The sequence below is a fragment of the Pleurodeles waltl genome, chromosome 7, assembly GCF_031143425.1.
Source record: "Pleurodeles waltl isolate 20211129_DDA chromosome 7, aPleWal1.hap1.20221129, whole genome shotgun sequence".
Taxonomy (NCBI): domain Eukaryota; kingdom Metazoa; phylum Chordata; class Amphibia; order Caudata; family Salamandridae; genus Pleurodeles; species Pleurodeles waltl.
Window position 1 is genome coordinate 784,683,276 of NC_090446.1, and position 13,985 is coordinate 784,697,260.

At 47.2% G+C, this 13,985-nt stretch overlaps 1 protein-coding gene across 5 annotated transcripts in view; it reads left to right on the plus strand.

The window, feature by feature from the left end:
* Positions 1 to 13,985, plus strand: part of STING1 (stimulator of interferon response cGAMP interactor 1) — a 232,182-nt gene that overhangs the window by 142,427 nt on the left and 75,770 nt on the right. For all 5 annotated transcript variants that reach the window (XR_011194142.1, XM_069199301.1, XM_069199303.1 and 2 more), the window contains one exon: positions 9,279 to 9,387. Coding sequence is in view for 4 of the 5 variants with exons in the window: in XM_069199301.1 (XP_069055402.1) it covers positions 9,279 to 9,387 (109 nt within the window). In the remaining variant the exon portion in view is untranslated. The remainder of the gene's footprint in view (positions 1 to 9,278; positions 9,388 to 13,985) is intronic.

A 13,985-nucleotide genomic window follows, 5' to 3' on the forward strand; every position in this document is an offset into this window, starting at 1 on the left:
CCACTCATACAAGCCATTCAATGCATAGCGAATCTTGTACTGTGCAAGCTGTGGGAACGTACCTGGGGTTTGCTTGACTCTGTGCCCCATGTTGTCCTTCCTAGGCACCGTCCGCTGGGACTTGCGAGGAGATGGAGGAATGTTCCTGTGTACAGACCGCTGGTGGACCTGTCGACAATGGAAGAAAGACATGTCATACTGACATACAGACTTGACCGAGCCACTATACAGGAACTGTGTGCCCAGCTGGAGCCAGACCTGATGTCACCCATTCGCCAACCCACAGGGATTCCCCCTCTGGTGCAGGTTCTGTCAGTATTCCATTTTTTGGCAAGTGGGTCATTTCAAACAACAGTGGCCATTTCATCAGGGATGTCTCAGCCTATGTTTTCTAAGGTTTTGTCCAGAGTGTTGTCTGCCCTGATGAAATACATGCAGACCTACATTGTTTTCCCTGAGGTGGGCGATTTGGCTACAGTGAAGGGTGATTTCTATGCCCTTGGACATATTCCCAACATCATTGGTGCTATTGATGGGACCCATGTGGCTTTGGCTCCCCCCAGTGAAAGTGAACAGGTGTACAGGAACAGAAAAAGTTATCATTCTATGAATGTCCAGGTGGTCTGTTTGGCTGACCAGTACATCTCCCATGTAAATGCCAAGTTCCCTGGGTCAGTGCATGACGCGTACATCATGCGAAATAGCAGCATCCCTTATGTGATGGAACAGCTACAGAGACACCGTGTGTGGCTAATGGGTGACTCTGGTTACCCCAACCTGTCGTGGCTACTGACCCCAGTGAGGAATCCCCGGACCAGGGCAGAGGAACGGTACAATGAGGCCCATGGGCGGACTAGGAGGGTGATCGAGCGGACCTTCGGCCTCCTGAAGGCCAGGTTTAGGTGCATGCATATGACAGGTGGATCCCTAATGTACTCACCGAAGAAGGTGTGCCAGATCATCGTGGCCTGCTGTATGCTTCACAACCTGGCTTTGCGACGCCAGGTGCCTTTCCTGCAGGAGGATGGTCCAGAGGGTGGTGTTGTGGCAGCTGTGGAGCCTGTGGAGAGTGAAGAGGAGGAAGACGATGGGAACGACACAGACAACAGGGACACAGTGATACAACAGTATTTTCAATAACACACAGGTACGAATCAACACTGCCATTTTACATGTACTTACAGTCTCCTGCCTCTCTACTGTCTGAGTTTCCCCCCAGTTTATGTTAACTGAGTTGTGACTTTCCCGTCCGTTTTCAGAGATGTGGGCCCCACTGCGTGACCTCTGCTTTGTTTGCCCATGGACTACAGCTGTCTGACAGTGGTATGTTGTCATCACAATGTAACTGAACATTTTGGCACCGTTATGTCTAATACATTTGTTCAAAATACAAGCAGACTCCAGATAATTTTAGTGCAATAAGTGATTTTATTTAAGTGCTAAATTTAGGGACATGCTTGAAAATCGGTGATGGGTGATGGTGGAGTAATGTCCATGGCAGAGTCCAGATTTTCAGTCTCACAGGTGCATTGTCCATATGCCTGTGGAAGGATGGAGCAGGGGCAGTTCAAGGTTGGACAGGGTGACAATGTGGGACAGTGGGATGACATCAGGGGGTATCCTTTGCTGGCGGGGGTCTTGGCATCCTACTCTGTCTTCTTCCTAGATCTCAGGTACCGCTTGCGGGGTGGTTCTTCTTCTGCAGAAGGTGGGGTTCTGGTGGCCTGTTGTTGTGGGGGGCCTCCTGTCCACTAGCGCCGGCGGAGGTGGTAGGCTGTTCCTGGTCCATGCTAGTGACAGGGGCCCTTTGTGGTGCCACATGGTCCCGCAATGTGGTGACAATCTGGGTAAGAGCCACGACGATGGTCCCCATTGCGGAACTAATGGCTCGGAGTTCTTCCCTGAACCCCATGTACTTTTCCTCCTGCAGTACCTTGATCTCCTGGAACCTGGCCAGTACCGTAGCCATCGTCTCCTGGGAGCGGTGGTATGCTCCCATGATGGAGGAGAGGGCCTTGTGGAGAGTCGGTTCCCTGGGCCTGTCCCCCCCCGTCGCACAGCAGCCCTCCCAGTTCCCCTGTTTCCCTGGGCCTCTGTCCCCTGGACCGTGTGCCCACTACCACTGCCCCCAGGTCCCTGCTGTTGTTGGGGTGGTGGGTCAACCTGGGTGCCCTGTAGTGGTGGACACACCGCTGATTGACGTGTCCTGGAGACAGAGGCATGGGCCCGCTGGGTGGGAGCTGTGCTGGTGTTCCCAGAGGGGGGTAGGTCTGCTGTGGCCTGTGGCTGTGTGAGGGGAACCGACTGTCCCGAGGTCCCCGATGGGCCGGGCTGGTCATCTGGGTCCAAGGAGACAGAGCTGCTGTCATCACTGGGGGCCTCTTCTGGGGGTGGGATGGACATTTCTGGACCCTCCTGGGCGGTGTGGTGGCGTTCGGGTCCTGCAGGGGTATAAGAGTATAGTTATTGCTTCTGTGTGTGCCATAGTGTGCAATGGGTGGGTGGCCGTGTACCCCAGTGCTGGCATTCCCTTGTGGGGGCTGTTGTGACAGTGGCTTGTGGGGGAGATGGGTATGTGCAGTGGGCATGCTTTGGTGATGGGTGTCCATGCTTTGTGGACGCATGCAGGGCTAGGTGTTGGGATGGGTGGGTTGTGATGGTGAGCCATTTGCAAGGAGTTGGTGTGATGGGGGTGGGGGTGAGGGTGGGGGTATGATTTGGCATGCAGGTGGGGTGGGGGAATGAAGTACTGAAGATTTGACTTACCAGAGTCCATTCCTCCAGCTACTCCTGCGAGGCCCTCAGGATGCAGGATGTGCAAGACTTGCTCCTCCCATGCTGTAAATTCTGGGGGAGTAGGTGGGGGTCCGCCGCCAGTCTTCTGCACCGCAATGTTGTGCCTTGATACCATGGAACGCACCTTCCCCCGTAGGTCGTTCCACCGCTTCCTGATGTCGTCCCTATTTCGTGGATGCTGTCCCACAGCGTTGGCCCTGTCCACTATTCTTTGCCATAGCTCCATCTTCCTGGCAATGGTGGTGTGCTGCACCTGTGTCCCGAAGAGCTGGGGCTCTACCCGAACTATTTCCTCCACCATGACCCTGAGTTCTGCGTCAGAAAACCTGGAGTGTCTTTGGGGTGCCATGGGGTGGTGTGGATGAGGTGTGGGGTGGTCTATGTGTTGTAGAGTGTGGTGAGTGTGGTGGTGTATGGTGTTTTGTGCGTGGATATTGTGTGGGTGATGTTGTGATTTGCCTCTGTGTGATGGTGTACTCTATTCTGTGCTGTCTCTCTCTGGCCTTCAGTCGCAATTGTGGTCGTAAGGGTTTGTGGGTGATGTAGGTGTGTGTTTTATATTGTAATGGGTGTGTGGGAGTGGTGTGTGTATGTGTCTCAGGTGTGTGTATTTTGAATTGTCCAATGTGGCTGTGTTTTGTAAAGGTGTGTGTATTTTGAGCGCGGCGGTGTGTACCGCCAATGGAATACCGCGGTTGAAAGACCGCTGCGGGGATTTGTGGGTCGGAATAGCATGGGTGTATTTCTGTTGGCATGACGGTGGAGGTTTGGTCATCGCCAGTTTTTCGCTGGCCGTTGGTGTGGCGGACTTTTGTTGTTGTCGGGTTTTTGGCGGTTTGCCAGTTGCGGGTCAGAATGACCGTGGCGGATTACCGCGACCGCGGCAGTGTTATGGCGGTCTTCTGACCGGCGGTAAGCGCCTTTTACCGCCGAGGTCAGAATGACCCCCTTAGGGCCTCATTAGGGGTTTGGCGGCCTGTGCACCAACATGACTGTGGTCCGACTGCCATGACTTGGCGGCCCGACCACTATATTACAAGACATGCGGGCCTATGGAGCAAACACTGCCACAGTCCCGCTGGCACTGCCAGGCAGTGCAGACCGCCGTGGTAAAAAGGCAGCACAAACAGGTCGGCGGAGACTGTGTTTACGCCAGACACATTACAAGGTTGCACACTGCCGATGTGACTGTGATGGTCCAACCACTACGTCTCAGCAGGCGGAAACAAAGAGTATAAAGAGAACAACTCACCTGCAGGCAGTATTACATGTTCTGTGCCACCATGGTGCCCCTCACACATGTGGTGCTCTACGTTGTTGCTTATTGAAGGTGCATAAGATCCGCGCCGCCCTGGACGCAATCGACCGTAAGTACACACACCTACCTGTGTCATTCAACTGAACACCAGATCGTCACACCGTCATCCACATGATATGGGGGGTCACGCTGTGGGCATCAAATACACTTGTTATTGTGTACACAGTCAGGGTCAGTCACAAAGAAGGATACATTCACAGCCATTAAACACCCCCTTCGGGTAGGTCACTCACACTGCACCGCAACACTACACAAAAACACATGTCTGCACATCTTAGGCACAGGGATAGTGAAGTGTACACAATTTTGTGTCACACAACACCAAAAACACAGCAACATCACCTCTACCAATACAACTGACACCCTCCCAGTGCACACATGCCATGGACTATTGTCAGATTCAACATACATACATATGGATGTGTCATAAACACCATTCCCATGAAACATCCCTGTTATGAACCCACACCTCACCCACTTTGAACCACAATGGAAGGACAATGGGATGCACAATAATCAGAGAGACAAATATCCAAAGCTCACTATGCAAACAATATGTGCACAATAGGGATGGGGGAATCAGGAGCACTCAGGGAAGGATGCAGCACTGGGTCACATCACACTTTGTACATGCCCCTAAAACAGCATTTGCACATGAACCACCCCTACATGTACTTCAGGGACAAACAGTACTAGAGACAAGTGGCATGCCTATCTGCAGAAGGTGGAAGTGCAAGTCAAAAAAACAAATACAACAGCAACTGCATGTGACACATCTAGATGAAGTAGCTGCAAGGTACACACAGCAAAATGGAAACATGCACAGTCAAATGCAAATAAAGCTAGCACAATTGAACATCCTCCATGTCTGCACAAAGAAAACTCAAGCTGCCACACACAAAACAAATGTACAATCCATATCAGGGGGACAAGTCTAACACCATACATGCTGTCTTTGGACCACCCAAGATAAAATACTTACCATACCCAACAGAACATAATGCAATGACACCACTTTTGGATTAACAAACACATATTCATACAGTCAACATATACCCTTGTCCTGGGTGACACAAGCACTGCCCACAAAGTCAGATTTTCATAACAACAGCAAATAGATCATCAGTCAGACAGAAACACACACAATTGTAGGCAGACAACACAGATTACTCTGGAACAACATAAAGGTGGAAAAGGAATTACAGGACAAATGTGTACCCCAAAACACAACTATTTGGGTTTATTGTAACCAAAATGATTATGAGCAAAGGCCATTGGCCAGTCCACCCTAAAGTCTTTGCACAGTACTGTGCCCACAACTGAATCCTATTACTGCCAAGGAACTTCCACATAGAGAAGCCTCCTATATGTATATCATATAAACGTATATAATATAAGTTAAAATCAAACCAAAATTAATAATCAAATCAATAAAACTCAATTTTGGGTGTAGCTTGTACTAACATTCCACCTAGTTCATCATTCATTAACAACAGCAGGAATGCTTCTTTGTGATGAATCTCAGAAACTATTCACAAGAGAATATACTTAATTGCAATCAAGCTGTATGGAATGTGCTTGTTTTACCCTGAAGATGAAAATATCATAGTCTCCTCCAGAAATAGATCAAGTCATTCAACATGCTTCTTAGAGGCTTGCTAAAGCCTCATTCAAAATCAACTGAGGAAGAACCAAGAGGCCAAATTAATAACTTTGAGAAGTAACAGACCCTACAGTTTCTAAAAGCTCAAAGCCACCTTGTCATGAACGTGTGCAGCTATTAGTAAAAAATGACGTATTCTAAACACCAAATAGGGAATAGTGTTGGACCTTAAGATTCTCAGAGCTTCCTTGTATTTCCTGATTCCTAAATTCTTGCAAATCAGATGAATCCATTTCCCTCTGGTCTTCTCATAAGCTTTCCGGAAGAGTAGCATGTGCTCTATAGTTTTAATACTACCCATATTGCATAAACTACAAGTTTGGTTATCTGCTATTACTCTGCTGATCCCATTTGGCAGTAAATGCCTTGACTTGGAGTGTATGGTATCAGAATTTCATATAAGTGTTTTTTCGCGCCTTGATTGCATTATATCGGGCCACTCTTCAAAACTGGGATTTGATTTAATATTTATGAATTGGGAAGTCAGCCTTCTCAGTCCAGAGTTTTGATAAAGATTGCTAAGAAAATAATCCCAGTACACTTGTTTCAAGTAGCCCTTTGAATGCCCTGTAAGAATATGGAGTTCCTTCCAAAAGGAGTTAAGGCCAAGTTTAAAGAACCATGTCCTAACATAACAAAGCCAGGGAAAGGTTACAGATCTGTCACGGTCCAACAGCTCAGTTAATTCTTCTCTATAATAGACCAAATCTTGCACCGTCCACAATCTGAACCAATAAAGAATTGGCCTCAAAGCTGCTAGGTGATCAATTTGTTTTGGATTCAAGTCACGGAACATTGGAATCACAGGTGTTGAAGCAGGTAATCCTAAAATAGCTCTCATAAAAGTATTTCCTTGCAGCTCTAGTTGTTTCAGATTAGTTAATCCCCACAGCTCTGTCCTATATAATGAGGCAGCCTGAGCCTTATGTTTATGAACCTCAAGCACAGGGGATACTACTTTTACTCTCATGTTCCGATGTTTATTGCTAATCGCTGAAAGTTATGGACAAGTTACACTTTTGCTCTGTCCACATGGGGAGCCCAGGATAACTTGTAATCCAACATCAAACCTAGATAATTAAAGTTGTTCACATATTCAAGTTTTTCGAACAATCAGATATTTGGTCTTTTATTGTTAATTTCTAAACCTTTTAAGATGCAGTATTCGTTAAATTTCTGTAATAAGGTCTGTAAGTCCTTGCGAGTCTGGAACATTAAAACGGTATCACCTGCAAAGAGAAGTGTGGGGCAAAGTCCCTTCTTATTTTCAGAGAGTCATGGATGCAGTGCTTCAGAGGGTCAACTACGTAATTAATGTAGAGTAAGAATAGGGTTAGTGCAAGTATGCATCCCTGTCTCACTCCCCTATTAATGGGGATAACATCTGTTAATTCACCGTTCGGACCCCACCGAACCTTTGCATAGTTGCCCTCATGCAACCTAATTACCTGAAGTAAAAGATTTTCTGGAATATCCAGTTTTCTTAATGAGGCCCATAAAGTGCACCTGGGGACCAAATCAAAGGCAGAACGGAAATCTACGAGCATAATGTAAAGATGGCTTCCCTTCAATTTAGTGTATTTCCACATAATACATAGTAGCCTGAAGACCTGTTCGATTGTACTGGTTTTTGGCCTGAAGCCTGCTTGGTAAGGTGTTAAGATAGTACCTTCTTCCACACAGTCAGCTATTCTGTTTAATAACTACCTAGCATAGATTTTTTGCAGTACATCTATCAAACTAATTGGCCTATAATTTCCAGGCTCCTGCGTAGAACCTTTTTTTATAAATTGGGATGATTTCCACTTCTTTCCACGTCTCAGGGACAGGGAGCCCTGATGCTACTGCGTTACTAATTAGGTTTATATATAGAGCCCATAAATCAGTACTATGTCTGAATAGGTCCCCATGGATCTTATCCAGTCCCGGGGCTTTACTTAATTTAATGGTCTCTATGGCCACCACTGTCTCTTCCAGGCTAAATCAGATTTCCATTGTAGCCTTGGTTAGTTGTTCCCTTGAGCAAAAAGAGTGTTGAAAGTGCCCTGGTGGTTCAGAATAGAGATTGGTAAAATGGCGAATCCATGTACCAGAATCTAAATGGTGCTCGGTTTTGGATATCCCCTCTTTACTTCCATGGGAAACTATCCTCCAAAAGGTTACTGTGTCTTTATGCCTAATTACACAAAGAAGATCAGCTCAATTCTGTTCTTTCCAATTTTTCTCTGCATTGGACAAAACTTTTTTGTAACTAGCCCTTGCCTCTCGGACTACCATCGGAATTTTCTAATTTATGGCTTCAAGTAAGTTTTTTTTTAACCTATTTACATTCTCTTGTGTACTAGTGATTAAGCCTCCTAAGGCTATTTTCACTCTGGCCTGGCCTTTGTCGTGTTGTTTTGGTAAAGAAGGGTCTCAATGCTGTAACTAAAGATTGATGGCTATCTAAGATTGATATATCAATGGGTCTTCTATTGGTGTACGGATTCACTAGGTCTGCAAACGTATTAAATATGTTCAACATGTCCCCCAAATTACTCAATACCTGGGGGCCTACCCTCCCCATGCAGCTTAACTCTAGAAGACACCTCCTCAACTCTAAGCAGAATGGGAAATTATCTCTTTCACTTCTATTATCTATTTTAAATGTTGCTATTCTGTCCCATGTTGTTATTCTGTGCATGATATAATGAAGTCTTGAACAGACTCTGCCTCTTTGGAATGTATCCAAATTAGGAATACCCTTGCTAATTCTATCATTGAAGGCTCTTAGTCTGTGTTTCACAGTAAAGTTCATGAGTTGCAAAGCCACAGCCGTGCAAGGAAGTTTGAATTCAGTAGACAAGATGGTGGTCTGGTGGTCCGACCGCCAAACTCGTAATGAGATCCGTACTCTAGTCAATCATCTTACTAAAGCACTTACACAGGCTTAAGGTATAAGTGAGTGTGAGAATAGTTCATTAACTTTGAAATACCTACTGTGCTCTTCCTCAAAATGAATTATGTTAAGACTTGATACATGTCCTCTTTCAGTGCTTAATTTGTAAATGAATGAGTGCAAGTGCCCAAAGTTCTGTTAAGGAGCCAGCGGCCGGTGCAGTCAAATGTTAGCGCTCCAATAAGTCAAAGCTGTGTAGTCTTCAGTTCTTATCAGGCCTCTTTAATCGAATGCCAGACACCCCCAGCACCTTTAACCCTCTCTTGTCGGTCGCTGCTTTCTTTTTTTGTGATTTTTTTTCATTATCTTCCTCCGTCTTTCCTCTTTATGTGTGTTTTCCCTCTCTTTGTGAAAGTAAATGTCTCATGCGGATAAATAAGTGTTGGTCCCCCAAAATAAGCAAAATTGGCCTGCACAGGAAACTACCAGCTCAAATTAAGCACTGCCCTCATTAGTTTTGCTTTTCGCACGTTGAACTGTTTCAACTGTGATAAAAGATGTGACAACTTTTCTGAGGATTATGTCTGCTGTATTTGATTGACTGTCTTTTTTCACCTCTACAGACCCCCACGAAAATGTACATTTCCAAAATCTGTGAAAAGAATAAATTAAATGTTGCACATGGACTAGCTTGGTCTTATTATATTGGATATTTGAAAATTATTCTGCCGGGTAAGTATACATTATCATTTTAGTCTTTCTTTGTATTGAATATGCCAAAAAAGTTATAGCATGCACACAGATTTTAGTATTGTTAATAAAATAGCATCAGCTTTCAGCAAGAATAAAAGGCATTGAGAGATACATTGCATTGCCCTGTAATATCTGTAACTGACTGCCTGCAACATGTGCACACCTGCAGGTTTACATTTGTCCCCACTAGGTGGATGTTATAGAATATTTTCTTCTGCCTGCTTGTATGCAGTACATGATTCTGGGTTTCTTAACTGCTGTCCTTATCGGGACCTATATTGCATTTACCTGTGATTCGTGTATAGAGTCTCTAGTTGGCAGTAGTTTGCACCCTGTCCAAGTAGGGACCCTCACTCTAGTCAGGGTAAGGGAGTCACACAGCTAAGATAACCCCTGCTCACCCCCTTGGTAGCTTGGCTCAAGCAGTGAAGCTTATCTCAGAGGCAGTTTAAAGTATTTGCAAATACACACACACACACACAGTAACACAGTGAAAACACCACAAACGTACTCCACACCAGTTTTGAAAAATAGCAAATATATATCTGAGTAAAACAAGACAGAACAACCAAATTCCAACCCAACATACACAAGTAAAGATTCAAATTTTCAAAGATTAAATATAGTTTAGCCCTTAGAAGCACAATGGCTCCAACTGGGGCTATCAAAATCGCTTGACGGAGTCACTTCCAACAGTCCGGCACCACCCACAAGAGAGCGCAGCAGGCCACAGAGACCTGTAGACACTGGTTACAGTACCTCAGAAAACGAGGAAACAAAGACGTTGCATGGAGTCTGGGAGGCGAAGAGTCAATGGCACAGGTGCAGCGTTGGTTCCCAACTGTTAGGCAGGAAAGGTGAGGAGCCAGTTCCTTATGGTTGCAGAAGAGGTAATGTGGCAATGGCAGCGAGGTGGCAGTTCCTTACGACAAGGTGGGATCAATGAATCCAGCAGGTCAAGACACGAGGCGTCAACTTTGTGGTGTCACAATCACACCACAGGGCCACAGGTGTTGCGATGGAGTGGGAGTTGCGTGCCACAGACGTTGGTGACATGGCACTTTGGCCTCATGCTGTGGTGGACCTTCGGGGCTGCTGTGGCGGGCCTGCTTTGTAGGTCATGGTCGTCACACTCAGCAGGGACCACGGCTCCAGTGCAGGCAGCAGCACGGGGTCAGAGAGCGGCACTGGTTCCGAAGTCATTCTGGAAGTTTATGCAGTAGTTTCTTTCTTTTCACACCAGATTTGGCACCACTTGGCAAGTCAGGACTTTCATCAAGAGAGCCCAGGCACTGGAAGGTGAAGTCTTTAATGTCCGTGAGACTTCTTAACAGGAGGCAAGCTCAGCCCAAGCCCTTGGAGAACCTTTGAAAGCAGAATGTAGAAAGCCAAGTCCAGTCCTTTTACTCCCAGGACAGAAGCAGCAAGTAGCAGGCCAGCACAACAAAGCAACAGGCAGAGTGGCAGTCCCTCCCATAGCATCCAGCTCTCCTTCCTGGCAGGATGTCCTCAGTCCAGAGGGATTCTAACTATGTGTTGTCAGAGGTCTAGGACCCATGTCAAAGAGAAGCTGCAGAACACATCTGAGGTCTTCCACGTTTGGGGGTCAATAAAAGTGGGTGACAAGACTGTCAGAGGTCTTGTCCTGTCCCCAATGACCTGCCAGTGGCACATCATGAGCCAACCCCAATAAGAAGGTCTGAATCACTGGGGTAACACCAGCACAAGGGCTTCCCCAGGCACAGCAACATTCGTCTCACTATACAGGAGATCTTTCTCCCAGTAAATCAGTGCGATCCAGAGGTGTCACAGCTGCCTGGGCCTCAGCCTGCTACCAAAGACCCTCAAGATTGGGCCACTCTTTCTACACTGCGCAGAACTACTCCCACAATGGACCTCCTTCCATCTGCCAAAGGTCATCTCAGGTGAGTCCCCCACTTATACCACTTCTTCCCCCTTAGATTCCGGGGTGTCCCTCTCAGGTTTAGCTGCCTCCCAGACTGTGGGAATCTCAGGAGCAGTTTCCCGCACCCCTTGCACCTCCTCCTCCTAACAGGCACCTGGGCCACTGTTTCAGGCTTCAGGTGCTTCTGATCACCTTCTCTGGCGGCCATGGACTGTGTGGTCATGCACACCCACTCTGGAAATCCTAACATTTCCAAGTGCGGCCTGAGCTCCACCTCCTTCCAGGCGGTATGCTCCAGGTTGTTCCCTAGCAGACAGTAAACAGACATGAATGGACTCACAGCTACCCTCAAAGAACCTGAGACGACCCTCCCACCCACCTTTCAAGGGGAACCTGAGTTACCGAACATTGGCGATCACTACAAGCTGGTAAACAAGATTAGGGATTACCTGCTCCTCATATACCAAATGACAGCAGACAGTTGTCATGCTTGCTTTTGTGTCTCTCTGAGTCTTCACCCACCTCCCATTGATGCCCACCCACTACCTGTACTTCTTAGTGCTGTCAGGCATGAGAGTTCTCTGGACCACCTCACCCTCAACCAGGGAGGCTAGGATTAAGTCAGCTGGCGCCCTACTACTAACTGGGGCCAACTCCTCCCCAACCACTACAGTTGCCACCCCTAGTGAGTGCCTACCGATGGTGGACTGTGCCCGCTTGGGACACTTGGGACTCCCTCTGAAATGCCCATCCTTATTACAGGCGAAACACTTGAGGGGTCCCTTACCTGAAAGCTTACCTGAAGGGAACCAACTTTTTTTTTCATCAGGGGTTTTGAATCCTTACCCTGGGAACTAGTTTGGGGTCCTTTACAGAACTCCTTACTTTTATCTTTGCACCCCCCGTCTTCTTCTGTAGGGGCCCTGCCCACCTTTGGCTGAGTCTACCACATACAACTTCTTTTGGACCCTGGTGCTGAACCAGTGGTACCTATCCTTGGCAAGCTTCCTGGGGTCAGTAAGCTTGCTGTCAATCAAGGGCTGGCACAGCTCTGGAAAACAACAACTAGACAAGTGCTCCCATGCAATCAAATTGTACAGCCCCTGATAGTCTGTTACCTTTTTCTTTCTCTGCCTCTCTTTTGAGCCTAGATAGTTCTAACTGGAGCTCCCTAGCCCCCTGCTTGTCCTCCAGCCCCTCTGGGGATAGACCTCTCAAAGAAACACTGCTGCTTACCTTGGAAGGGGCCTTCCTCCAGGGAAATTCTGATTCACAATATCCACATCTAGTTTCTGCTTCTCTCTGTCTGTCCACAATAGCATTCTCTTCCTCTCTGTGCTCACCAGCCTCCTTTGCTGCCAATCAGGCCCTCAGCGCCTTTTGTAGCTCCTCCTTCCTAGTAAGGCCTTTAACAGGACATTTGAGTTCCTTGCAGAACCTTTTGAGCTGAGGTACTGAATAGGTCTTCCACGTCTCCTGCTCAAACACCAAATCTGCAGCTCCACCTGATGGCTCACCACACTGAGACATGATTGTGAATAAAACTCAAAAGGTGCAAGGAGAGAAAAATCAAACCAATATGTTGGGGTGAAATGGGCTGCGTTATGGAAGTAGCGTACACCAATTATTGTATGTCAAGTACAAATACAAGTTCCAACCTCACCGCTGATCACCAATGTTAGATATAGGGCCACTAGTTGGCATTGGTTTGCACCCTGTTCAAGTAGGGACACTCACCCTAGTCAGTGTAAGGTAGTCACACAGGTAAGATAATCCTTCCTTGCCCCCTTGGTATATTGGTTCAAGCAGTTAAGCTTATCTCAGAGGACATGTGTAAACTATTTGTATACACACACACGCGCAGTAGCACAGTGAAAAAACACCACAAAAGTCCTACACACCAGTTTACAAAAAATAGGCAATATTTATCTGAGCCAAACAAGACCAACACTCAACGTAATCCGACATACTCAAGTAAAGATATGAATTTTCAAAGATTAAATGTAGTGTACCACTTAGAAACACAATAGTTCCAACTGGGGCTATCAAAACGGCTTGATGGAGTTGCTTCCAACAGACCGACGCCACCCGTGGGGCAGCACGGCTGGCCATGGTGTCCTGTAGACTCTGGTTACAGTACCTCGGAAAACGATGAGGAAGCAAAGGCATTGCATGGAGTCAGGGAGATGAGGCATTGCTGGAGCCAGTGCTGGTTCCTTACTGTCACCAGGGAGGTGAGGCATTGGTTCCTTATTGCTAGGCACTGGAGGTGAGGTGTCAGTTCCTTACAGTTGCAGAAAAGGTGATGTGGCATTGGTGGCAAGGCGTTGGTTCCTTATGATAAGGCAGGGTCCATGAATCCAGCAGGTCAAGACACTAGGAGTCGACTTTGCAGTGTCACGATCAAACCACGGGCCACATGTGCTGTGGAGGAGTGGGAGTTGGATGCCAGAGATGTCAGTGACATGGCACTCTGGATTCTCGCTGTAGCGGGACTTCAGAGGCGCTGCGGCAGTGTCAGGCCTGCGTTGTAGGTCGCAGTCATTACATTCTTTGGGGACCACTGCTCCAGTGCAGGCAGTGGCACGGGGTCAGAGAGCGGCGCCAATTCCAAAGTCGTTCTGGAAGTTGATAAACTAGTTTCTTCATTGTTGCACTAGAACACACTCCC